Source organism: Ciconia boyciana, chromosome 3, assembly GCF_034638445.1.
Source record: "Ciconia boyciana chromosome 3, ASM3463844v1, whole genome shotgun sequence".
NCBI lineage: Eukaryota > Metazoa > Chordata > Aves > Ciconiiformes > Ciconiidae > Ciconia > Ciconia boyciana.
The window spans coordinates 124,241,654-124,254,019 of record NC_132936.1 but is presented as its reverse complement, the minus strand read 5'-3'; the positions used below and the strand labels follow the sequence as shown (position 1 = coordinate 124,254,019).

Genomic DNA, 12,366 nt, shown 5'->3' with positions numbered 1-12,366 from the left:
GATTTACATCAGTTCTATACATTTGAGCATCGCTTCTCTCTGCAGCTGTTTCAGTTTTGAAGTTGTCTTTGATGAGAAATCCAAAGACTGAAGCAACATATTATAAACAAATGAAAAGTCATCACAATCAGTTTAATGAAGTGCACAGAATAGCAATTGATCATGTCAATAAAAATAAAACAATTAATTTTACATCAAGTGTGCTTTATTTCCTCCACAGGTATTCTGTTAAATAAAGCACCATATATATACTGCCAGGCCACAGCTAAAGAGAGGATTCTTTACAGAATCAAATTTCTTGTGGTTGTTTAGTATACAAGTAAACTTAATTTTGATAATAAGAACCACAGCGATCTGAGGCAATCTGCCTCTATTATAAGGTACAAAACTGGCACAGAGGACACCATATTATACACAGTAAAAATGCCATAAGTTTAAATTACATCGTCCAGGGCAAGGAGGCCCTGTTCTCCCAGACAGCCATATTAAATGAAAGCCACTACAGTGAACTCTTAATTACATAAAACATATCCATTATCTGATTGCCCTTTAAGAAAGTGTACGGTAGAGGCAAAAAAAAAAAAAAAAAAAAAATTTCTGGAGTTCTGCCTGACCAAGAATTAAGCGTATAAATCTATCTTGCCATTCAAGCAGAGAGCACTGGACAAACTGAAGCACAAAACAGAAATAAGCAAAACTTATACAAACAGCATTTTTGGGGGAAGAAAAAAAAAAAGAAAAACAAAACCCAGACTTAAAAGCAGACATGCTCCATCTAATGTCAAGAAGCAGCTTGGTTTCCTTTTCCAGATATCCTCATGACCACGTGAATCGTAGACTCAATGGTCCTACACAGGATGTCTAAAATGTCATGCTGCTGCATATGACTAAAAAGTCCTCTGGAATGGCCACAACTGATTGATAAACTAGTTTCAGGGTCCTGGGATGGTAAGGCTTGACCATCACAGCTCCTCAAATCTGCGAGGTCAGATAAAACTGCTGAAATCGATGTGGAAGGAAACTCCGAGTCCTCCTCGGCTCCAATGGAATCCTTGGAAGTCTGCAGGTCTTTAAATTCTTTGCATTCTTCAAATTTCCCGTTTCCTGACTGCTCTTCCGTGTGCTGTGACCGCGTTGCTAACATTATGTCTTCTGAAAATGAAGATGGAACTTCCATTCTGTACTCTTTGACAGAACTGTTCTCAGGGGAAGGAGGATCTTGCTCAGTGCCAGGATCAATGATCGAAGAGTCCCGTGTCTCATTATCTGAAGTGCTTGTTGGGGTCAACGCCTCCCGGGGTTCAGTTTTTGTATCACTGATACAGCTATCTACAGTGTGCTCCTCATCACTGCTGACCCGTCTTCTCTTTACAGGAGTAGCTCCTTCATCGTCTGTAAGAAAAAGGAAAACTCACTCAGGGAAAACGCATTGTTTTCATGCCACACGTCCAAGCGATAGGCCTTCCCTTTCACATTTTTATCCTTTTCTATATTCAACACAGTGCCTCAATAAATACTTTCTTCCTTACAGAAAATTCACGTAATTGCCTAGAATTTTCGCTCCATAATAAAATAATATTTCTTGTGTAGTGTTGGGGATTGGAGCCGAGAAGCGGCCCGCCATCAGTGGTAAGAAAACAATGCGTTACGTGAAGTTTGTAAAACCTGAGAATGGTTAGTAACACTCTTATAGAAGGCAAACCTTTAGTTTTTCTTTCTTTGGCTTCTTGCTCTTGTAATGAGTTCCTCTGTTGTTGACAAGCTCTGCATTTGCTTAAAAGCTCTTGTAAAGTTGGAATCAGGGCTGAATTGAGCTGTTTGGGAGTGTGCACTGAAAGCAGCAAGGCAAGTGCTCGGAGGTCCTAAAAAAACAGGAGTAAGCAAATTTAAGCAGCCTTATTTCACATTCTTACTTGATTAACCCTACACACAGAGATCTGTGCAATAAGCAGAGGCTTCAACACGTTCTGAACATCCAAAAGATCAAATTCTAAATATACTTACACTACTGAAATTTCCCACTCACTACTAATACGCTGACCTTAATGTAGGTCTGTCCTAAGCAGATGACGGTACTGTGCCGCTCGCTGTAAGACGAAATCTCTCGTGGGGTTAGAACATTTCTCCCATTAACTCCACTGCTCTTTGCATTACTTGTTTTCCACAATAAGCTGCCCTCCTCCCAGTCTTGTGGTCCCCACCGTCAGCCTGGGAGACCCAGGTACGTATGCTGTGCACGCTGCGAGATGGACTGGAGAATTCTGCACAGCTCAGACTGCTGCTCCGCAAATTTACGACTGTCTTGTTGGCAGGGGTTAACATCTCCAGCCAGACAGTTAAGGTAGCCTCCCGTGCTCTCGCCAGGAGTCCAGCTTATGCACCAAGTAGAGCTAACGATGCCCACCTCTTTAACTGGAACCTGGCACGTGGCACTAAAGCGTTTCCACAGAACATAAGCTGCCTCTTAACTGATGCTGATAGTTGAAGGGCTTAGAAAAGACTCACCCCATTTAAAGTAGAGCTTGCTTTGGAAATTTCAACTCTCTGGTTGCTGAAGTCAGATTCTAAGCTTTGATATTGATTTATTAGATTTGTAATTAGAGTATTGATTAAGTTGGCACAGTTTGCTTCCGAAAACACCTGCCCTTGGACCTGTGAAAAGAACATATTTTTTTTAAACCACAAAAAAAAAAAAGGAACTGTGAAAACAGTATCCCATACTGAAACAGCAAATATGACTGCCTTTCTTGAAATAGAAATTATCGCTAAAAGACCACGTACCTTTAGGAGAAAATGGGTCAGAAAGGTGTATACGATGTTGTTGTTAAGAAAGGTCCTCTCATCCATCAGAATACATTTTATATATTCTGCAAAAACCGGATCTTCACACAGGAGCTTTACGCAGTTCTTTGACATCGCGGACTGGTGAAGAGAGAGAGAGAACAGTGCAAACGCATCACAGGAAGTACGGCACTGCGGTAGCGCTGTCTGCAACGGTTGTCTTGGCTGGAGACATCTAGCGAGGCCCACTGATGTTCTTAAGTCATACTGGGCCATTCTTACTGATAAAAATATTTCAGGTCTATCAGGTATCAGTAAATTGTACAAATTAATTATTGCCAATTATTAGTTCGCATTTTCCTTTTACAAAGCGTGCTCCATAGGAATGCCAGTTTGTCACGATCGGTATGTATTTGAAGGGCCGGTGTCTCCTAATCCGTGAGCCAACTACAGGGTCCTCCTGCAGAGGTGCAAAGGCCCCTCCTTGCAGTGGGCACACGATGACACCCTGGCTTAGAGATCTCCCCATTTTTATTTTGTCATACCAGCGCTTACGCTACATAAAAAGCTGGAAACTCACAGAGGCAGGATGAAGTAGTTTTTGTACACCTGCCAACATTGCGTACTGTGTGAGGTTGCTGCCTAAGTTTTTGCAGGACCTAGGGCGTCCTGGGAGCCAACACAATTTGCCAGATTTTTATACTCGATTTATCAGATGACAGGCAACATAAGCAGAGGTATTTTCTATTCAAAATACTAGAAATTAAACAATAGCCACCAGTTAAAATGTAGGGGTTAATCTCTGTTCCACATTCTTTGTATTTTGCCTGTATTTCCATTCTGTTAGTTCTCAAACTCGCTGGCTCTTACCTGAGTCTGACAAAGCTCAGTCCAAAGTTTGGGGAATAGCGCAAGACGAAGCGGCAAACCTTCATATGCCACTAGGACACCTGAAATTTTATGAGAAAGTAAGTTGTTGTGTGAGCATGTTGTTGGAGATACTTGCTTCCTGCTAAAAGCAGCACCAAGGTGCCATATGGTTTTATAGGACCACATTCTAAGCATTTTTTAATAATCGGAGAGACCTATCGTCATGAAGTTTTTACAGTACGCTTAATAAACACATGTATCCCTTCAGTATTTCTGTGAAATGTAAAAAAAGCAAAAGAGCTGCCTTCACTTCTGGGTTTGTAATCAGGTTATTTTATTACTGTCTTACATTTTCAACTGGTCAGCTACAGCACTTAAAGGTTTTAACTATCTTTTCCTAAAAAGAGCATGTAATTTTTAAAGGGTCATCTTCATTATTAACCCACACACCATTGTTACCTAGACCATGAAAGAGTTAAGGGATACGCTGAACGACAGCAAACGATACACATTCCCGGTCCACTTTTTAACTAACACAACCTCTAGTAAATATTAATGATGCTAGAGTTACAATCAGAAGAGCGTGACAAACAACGAGCAAATGGGGGACTCAGGGGATCAGAAGAACATTCTATTATCATCGCTCATTGGACAAGATTAATTTTGTATCATTTTATTTGTCTAGAAGTGGTATTTAATCATAGCTAGCTAGCCAGCCTCTACAGGCAGAGAAAACAAGAAAACAAGCGGGTATTTTCAGAAGGTGGTTCATTCTGCTGAAGATATTGAAGAATCAGAAGATAATTGCTCTTGGAAGGAATCTACGTCTCTCCGCTGACTACAGAGGAAAATCTGGCTATATGTTTAATTTTTACACAACTGAAGCAAGTCGGCTCCCAGTCTGGGTGTCCTTGGCTTAGCCTAGGGTCTGTGGTGGGAAACAAAATTAAAAAAAAACCAACCAAACAAACCACGATGTGCCTTTGGAGTAGCACATGGACTTACTGGGGCAATTCAAGGCAGGATGCTCTCCTGCAGAGAACCAGCTGAATGGCTGGAGCAGTCAGACAGATAAAGCCACGAATGCCTCGTTCACACCCCCAAAAAAATAGGTTTACATTGTGACGGGAAGAAACGCAAATACTGGTGGTATCTACTGGCAGAGCTGAAACAAGTATCGGGTACAAACTACGTGACTGAATGGTTATAAACTGAATTAAATGTTGTGATGGTTCTCAAAACTATGGAGTAAAATAAACCTGGGTTGGTAACACCACAACCAATGCCATCTGTGGCTGTCTAAATGGTCACGTACGCTCCTGGGCAGATTGCCAATTAATGCCATTGGCAGAGACGCTGAGGATTCAGGGTCTGATCCAAAGCCCTTTAAACTGCCAAACCAAAAAAAAAAAAACCAAAAAAACCCAAAAAAACAAACCAAAAAACCCCCCAGAAACACTTCAGTGAGTCCCGTATTAAACTCTAAATGTGCAAGGAGACTGAATTCTCACCAGTTGCCTCAGCTCCTTTCTGGACAGGCCTGAAGAGTGACAGTCATGTAGGTAAGATTGCGCTACATTATACACGTCATACAGTTTTGTGGATAAAAATAACGTCCAGAACGATTAATGCAGCAAGTTTCACAAGCTCTGCTTTTTCCTAAAAATTCTGCATCTAAAACTTCGTGCAGAAGCACTCACAGTTACCACAGAAAAAAACTCCTTAGGCTGTTTAACCTTCATACTTACTCATTTTAACTAAAGTTTCAGTAAACTTTTCACAGTTGATTGCAACTCGACACAGTAGATGGATGAACTGATGATAAGAAAAGAAGTAGTCTAGCAGCATACGATCGTAAACATCATCTTTGCCCTGAAGATTTAAGAGAGCTTCATTTAAACTACATAAGCAACTGGACAGCAACCAGATTTCCTAAGCGTCTAGCTTAATGTTACTGCACTTCTTGCCCTAAGGTGTTTAATCAAATACTACAGGAAAACACGATGGGAATTTCCAGGTCTAACCCAGGCCAGCCGTGTCTCCTCACTGAGCCCTTGGCAAGGCCAATAGTGAGATCGGAGGAGGGATGGCAAATGCAATTCCCCCACCCGGAAAAACTTTTCTGGGAGGATTCTGAATCAACAGACTGAGAAGATGCAAAGCTGTGTGAATACCACATCTTGAAGATGACAAGAAAAGAACGTGGTAGTTTTAAATCATATACGGATACCTAAATATATATACACTACTGCTTTTTAAATGATAATTTGTCAGTTACTATCTGCAGAAGTCAGAAATTTTTCAAGACTGAGCTTCACAAGCTTTCAAAGCAGCATTTTCAGGAACGTCTCAAACCAAACAATAAATACATGCCTAGGGTTTTGTGTGCCAATATTTTGTGGATGCCTACGCTTAAAACGGCCTCAGCTTCTGTAGACCAGATAGCCAAAAGGAAATCTCAAAAATTCAAGCAAACAAAGGCACCTTATACAAAACGAATGAAAAATAAGCATGCAAAACCACAGGGAAACGTAATTGCGGATGTGGTCTTAGAGGCTTAAAAATCTTCCGGTTCCTAATGTATATGAATTCATTATAAAGTGTAAAATACTGTGTCATATAATGTGACGGCTTTTCAAGTTCAAATATTTACATTCTTTAGTGTCACATCCATTACCTCTGGATACATGATGGAAAAACCCACTACAGATAATTTCTGGCTCTACACATTTTTTGAAGAACTTTGGTTACACAGTAAATTTGATGGTGCACAAATATACAAAGCATCGTTTTGAAAGCTTTAAAAAAGAAGGGTTACTTACCCTACAGTAACCGTGCTTCTTCGAAATGTGTTGCCCACACAGATTCCCATCTACGTGCACATAGGCCCCATGTGCAGGAGATTGGATTCTTTCTGAATAGCAGTGTCCACTGGGGCTGTGCCTGCACCCAGTGTGTCCTTGCGACCACTGTACCTGAGGGCATAAGGGGTATGGCGGCTTCAACCACCACTCAATTCCTTCACCGATAAGAATCCCCTATGACAGGACTCGGAGTTAGCACAGGAGGAGGACCACAGAATCTGTGTGGACAAAGCATCTTGAAGAACCACAGTTACTGTACAGCAAGTAACCAGTTTTCCTTCTTCAAATGATTGTCCATACATATTCCTTTTAGGGTGGGATTCACCTTACCTGACTTTAGCTATCTAAAATCTAGTCATTTCAGTATTCCCTGCAGTCAAGGGGGGGGGCTGGGGCGGGGGGGAGAGACTCCTCCAGAGGAAAAGTCACCTCATCCGGACTCGGGTGTCTAGGACAGGAAGGAGGGTAACTATTTATCTCCTTCCGAGGGTGACTGTTTACCGCCATTAACCATAGAAAGAGCTGGACACTGACCTTTTAGATAGGCAAAGTTACGTGAGCTGAATCCCACCGTTGCTGCAACTGTAATAATGGGACGTGGCAAGTGACTACAAAGTAGCCCCACCGAAGCTGGCATCCCGTCAGGAAGCCCACAGAAGGGAAAATGGAAAGTAAAAGACTTAAAGCCCTATACGATATTTCAGGTACTGGTATTTTACCCAAACCAATAGTAGGTTATGCCTCAGTCCTGGTGGAATGGACTCTAATGAAACCTGGAGGATCTACTTAGCTCTCTGGTAATAAATCTTAACATACGCTGAAACCCATCTGGACAATCCCTGAGCGGTTCCTCAGTTTGCTTTATAAATGCCACAAACAGATTGGAAGATTATCAAAATGTGCGCTAAGGGGTTTTTTCTGAACACAAGGTTCAAACTCTTATCATGCCTGGAATATGAAGCTGTGTATCACCAAGGGCAGGGAAATGGTGCTTCTGGAGTGCACATCTAGAATGGAGTATATGAGGACAACACATCTTGAAGAAGAATTATGCTTTGTTTACAAAGAAAACGTAGATGCATTATGCTACTGGATTCTTATAATACTTTTATACAAAGGGAAAACAATAAAGAAATAGCTATTTATAAGACCATACGTTTACATACCTTGCTGGCTTCCACCATGGTAGGCAAGAGGCACATATTAAGTTCAGGACGTGGAGGACGAATATTGCTTTTTCCCCCTATTAATTTCAAATTTTCACGACATGGAAAATAAGGTCCAAGAGACACTGTAGTATAAGTTAGGATAAAATAGGGATATATTAAAAAGGTCAATATTTGACATCAGCAAGGAACACGATAGAGTAACAATAGTGTAAGAGAACTTCAAAATACAATCACTGAAATACCTACTTGGGATATTACTGTGGTGGTATGTACAATGATTGTGCTGTAGAAATGGAACCAGAGTATGTAGGAAATCATGAGGACTTAAAAGTACAAGCTCCTTGAGGACATCTACAAACAAAAAGTTGTTTTTGCTATTACATATTGTTATTTCTTAACAGCAAACAGTTTAACTTCAGGCTCATGCATTTTCAAACTCTCTTTCATACCACTTTTGCTGCACTTAGTGCGCACCGTGGAGGTAGGCTCTACTGTGAGTAGCACGTAAAGTGAACACCCCTGAATCAGTCAAGATTCCCTTCACCTCTGCCACTGGGAGAAAACCTGCTCAGTGGTAGATCAACCACCAGTGAGAGGGGTGCCAGCTTGGAGAAAGTAGAAGCTCAATAAAATTACCCTCTTTCCTTCTTCTTAAACATAGCAGGTTTGATGCCTGGAAAATGTCAACCAGCAGCGGTCAGGAAGACAATGAGAAAGGCACTCAAAATAAGGGGAAAATGCATACAAATCACACCAAAAAAAGGTAATTTGGACACAGTTTTAGGCCTTCATCAGCATGCATAAAAATGCAGATTATAGCCATTAAATAATATTTAAAAAAAAAACTAAACCAGAAAAACTTTTTGAAATAGGTCTTCTAATGCAAGAGAGACACTTTATACATAATGTCTACGCCTACAATTTTAAAAAGCAAATCCATTCAATTCTACAAGCTATTTCAGCTTTACTTTTATTATTATTATTATTCCTTCCAGTAATGGATCGTCAAAACAAACACTAAAAGCTGTTATTCAGGCTAACTTGGTCACCGTCCTTCTGAGTGGAGCGTGAGTTAATATTTGAATTTTGATGTAAGATTTGGGATTTGATTCTAAGCTCACTGACACCTGAATTCAGGAGTCATGCCTTAATCTTGCCCCTTATCAGGTAGCAAATTGGTCTCTCAAAACGAAGGCCGACTTTTTGTGCACACAGTCTGCATGCCTAGGGAAGTAGGAATATTAATTTTAACCTGACGAAAACAGAATGATTTAGAATAGGAACAATGGCAATATCGATGTATTGACAATAGTAATATAAACAATCCCAATCTACAGAGTATCTAGGTAAGCATTTGCGCTCGCAGAAATGGCATTTCAATTTCAAAGCAGGTAACTGTGCAGAACAGGTCCTTCCTGACTCCAGTTACACTACTATGACTTACCAATACAAGCGTTTCTAAGTTCTGGAGGACTATAGGAATTGAGCAGAGTTAAGAGCTTATGGGCAAATTCAATTCGCTCCTGCCACTGAATGAGAGCTTGCTTCACATCTGCAAATGCAAAAACCACAGAAACCTGTTTAGTTAATTTCTCAAAAGCTCATTAAATAAAGCATAGAATTTTACTGCTGAAGGATCTCTTTTTCCTCTAGCATGATTTTCATCAGTCTAGAAATCTGTTCAATCTCACTGGTCTACTGCGATTAAATTTACTTAATCTAGTTTCATATTATGTCAATAAATAATTTAGGAAGTTACAATTTAAAACCTGTTAATAATCATATCTCCTACTGTATGGGAAGTTTTTAAGCACAGTTAATAAGCAAGATAAAATACTAGGTTTTGGGTTGTGAAAATTAATTAACAGACAACAGGCGTAATCCTTTGAAGAGTTCCAATCAAACCTTTTCTTTGAAGATACGGACGTGTTGACTTAAGAACCGAAAGGAAAATAGAGAGAAGTTCTACCAGGTCTCCAGTCACATGGCAAGCTGTGGCCTCGTGGTACATCATGTGCAACGTGTTAAAGGACTATAAAGAAAAAAAAAGCCAAAACTTTATGTTGCCAAATTAACACACTTGTTATCATTTCTATTTCTGTCCTACAGATACTGCTTTTTACATGTATTTTATGCTCAAACAAGATGTATCAAAATATACTGTGCTAGATGGCATCACAACATCACTCAAAGACAATGACATTTAATAAAAGAATAAATCTGTATACAAAATTAGTGTATTTAGTAAAAGATTAAAAAACAGGGGGGGAGGGGGAAGGGACAGAAAGAGAGCAAACAAACGAACAACCAGGTATCTTCTGTAACAACCCAATATAATTGTTGACCTGGACATCTGGTTCTGGTAACAATGAACACCAGGTCGTCTTGTATGGGGGGGGCCAAACTGAAACTTGCATTTGGCCAAAAGGCCGGTTTTTGTTCTTCTCACCTAACCCAAAAACTAGAGCCATACTAAATTTTTCTCACATGCATGCCAGAGGGAAACTGAATTTGTAAAATGCATTATAACAATAACCCCTCTGTAATAGCTACCACCCATCTCAACTCAAGAAATGAGCATTTTTGTGAGCACATGCAATACAGCTTAGAGAGAGAGACATTTAAAAACAGCCTTAATTTGTTTTCAAGGTAACAGCTTTCTATCAGTGGCTCGATGTAATTACAAAGTTTTCACACATAACATTTATCTAAAACCCAATAAGCAAAGCACAACTTGAGACACAGTGTAGTTTTATCTATCTGTGATCCCAATCTTTCTGTGCCAACGTACAAAGTGATATTGGAGATGCACAAAGACAGACGTGGGTATGTGAATTTGGGGAAAACCCGTAAGATTAATAGAGATGCTAGTCATTTTTCAAAATGCTGCTTAAGGACATATGCTATATGATTGTACATCAGATGAATTACTTCTCCTTTTATAACTAAAATACCTTCTAGGCATCTGTGATTTATAGAAATATTGGGAAAGAAAAGCAACACGTTTCTGAACGGCAAAAATTCTAGCACAAGATGTAAGAAAAGATATTTAATCTGCTGGGATATTTTAAAGAGAAAGAAACAGGAATCTCATTCCCTATAACGCAAAATCTTCATATGCCATTTTTATATTATAGTGAAGATAAAAGATACATGGCCAATCCTGCTAAGTAGAAAACGTTCCTGGATGTGACAACTCCTTGACGCAATATTTTTCACCACGCAAAACACTTCCAGTGAACAAGTGAAAATATAAGGCCTGGTAATTTCAAGCTCTAAAGCTTGAAAACTAAAAGCTGAACATGATTTATCTAACTTCTAGCAATGTTTTACATAGGCTAAATTGCATCTTATATTACACATTCCTTATAAATTATCCGTTGTTAGTATGGATCAGGGTTAACTAGAGCTGTTAAACAAGTTCTTTCTATACATATGTATGTATCTTAGTCTGCTGACAAGTTTTCATGTATGAATAACATTATAACTCACATATAGCTCCTAACTTTTTAGCTCAAGTTTACTGAATGTAAGCTAGCTAACTATAGTTAATCAAAAGGCTTACACTTATAACAAACTCATGAAAACTCCATTGTCAAACAGCGTCTTAATTTTTATTTTTCTAACCGATTTTGTAATTCCAGCTTTTTCTATCACACTTTGTCCCAGAAAATACAAACTAGTGACATAAAAAAAGAGAAATTTTTATATAAACCATATAAAAATGGGGTTGGAATCAACCTCAAAGCGTTGTCTAGTCCATCCACGTGCCTTAAGGCAGACTAAATATCTTTCTGTCCTTGACAGATGTTTGCTCAAAGCCCTCCTGATGACTTCCAGTTCTGCTGGCTCACGCCTTCTGAAGCAATCTATTCCGATATCCCATTTACTGTACAGCTACAACTACCTCCTATCCCCTTGTCTTGCACCATGGATTTTTACCAGTTTATTATCCCTCCCTGAATATGCCATTCTACGTATGCCAAGAATGAACTGCATCTTATTTTTAGACTTTCTCCAACACATCCAGACAATCTTGATTTTTACTCTTGTTCTCAAAAGGACCTAGCATCCTTCCCTGTTCTGCATTGCCAGTATATTTAATAAACGCACGTTCTCGTCCATCACGTCAATAATGGAAGTGCTGAATACAATCCAACCTCTTACACCCATCTTAGGAAGGACAAAAGGAAAAAAAGAAAAGAGATAAACACTGTATGTGCCCTTTTTCAGTCTTCTGGTATCTCGCTCATCTTAAAAAAGGCACCAACTAAGAATCCAGAGCTTTTTCAGCAATGTCTTCTAGGCTTTTCCTACGTTACTGCAGGACAGTACGAGTGGATCCGCAGAGTGAAACCACTGGTGGGCAGGGGCTTGACATGCAAACTGTACCCATTTCAGGGCTGTGCTATTTATTCTTTTTTTCACTCTCTATTTTGAACTAACGCTTGTCTGGTCTCATGGACCAAACATCCATTTACAAGTGGAATACACTATATGTGCTCCAGAAATGCATCTTTAGGTTTAGTTTCATTGGAAAGAAATCTAGTTTATGTGTTCTTAGACCACTCCTTCTTGGAAACAAAAGCACAATAGGTAGGAAAGGTAGGGAGAATTGCCTCGGAAGTGCCTCAAGAAGTGTTCAGAAACATTAATCACAATTGCATCTGAGTATCCTTTCC

The 12,366-nt window shown here is 39.6% G+C and overlaps 1 protein-coding gene across 8 annotated transcripts in view; it reads right to left on the bottom strand.

Moving 5' to 3' along the window:
- Positions 1 to 113: 113 nt before the first annotated feature.
- The window catches only part of USP34 (ubiquitin specific peptidase 34), a 140,726-nt gene continuing 128,473 nt past the window's right edge, over positions 114 to 12,366 (bottom strand). For 4 of the 8 annotated variants that reach the window (XM_072857477.1, XM_072857479.1, XM_072857480.1 and 1 more), the window contains 11 exons: positions 9,590 to 9,716; positions 9,129 to 9,236; positions 7,931 to 8,035; positions 7,682 to 7,806; positions 6,474 to 6,626; positions 5,400 to 5,523; positions 3,652 to 3,731; positions 2,782 to 2,922; positions 2,506 to 2,652; positions 1,703 to 1,862; positions 114 to 1,392 (listed from right to left, as the gene is read on the bottom strand). In XM_072857477.1, coding sequence (XP_072713578.1) covers positions 782 to 1,392; positions 1,703 to 1,862; positions 2,506 to 2,652; positions 2,782 to 2,922; positions 3,652 to 3,731; positions 5,400 to 5,523; positions 6,474 to 6,626; positions 7,682 to 7,806; positions 7,931 to 8,035; positions 9,129 to 9,236; positions 9,590 to 9,716 — 1,881 coding nt within the window. In that variant the 3' untranslated portion in view covers positions 114 to 781. The remainder of the gene's footprint in view (positions 1,393 to 1,702; positions 1,863 to 2,505; positions 2,653 to 2,781; positions 2,923 to 3,651; positions 3,732 to 5,399; positions 5,524 to 6,473; positions 6,627 to 7,681; positions 7,807 to 7,930; positions 8,036 to 9,128; positions 9,237 to 9,589; positions 9,717 to 12,366) is intronic. The other 4 variants (XM_072857483.1, XM_072857484.1, XM_072857482.1 and 1 more) reach the window with 3 other exon arrangements.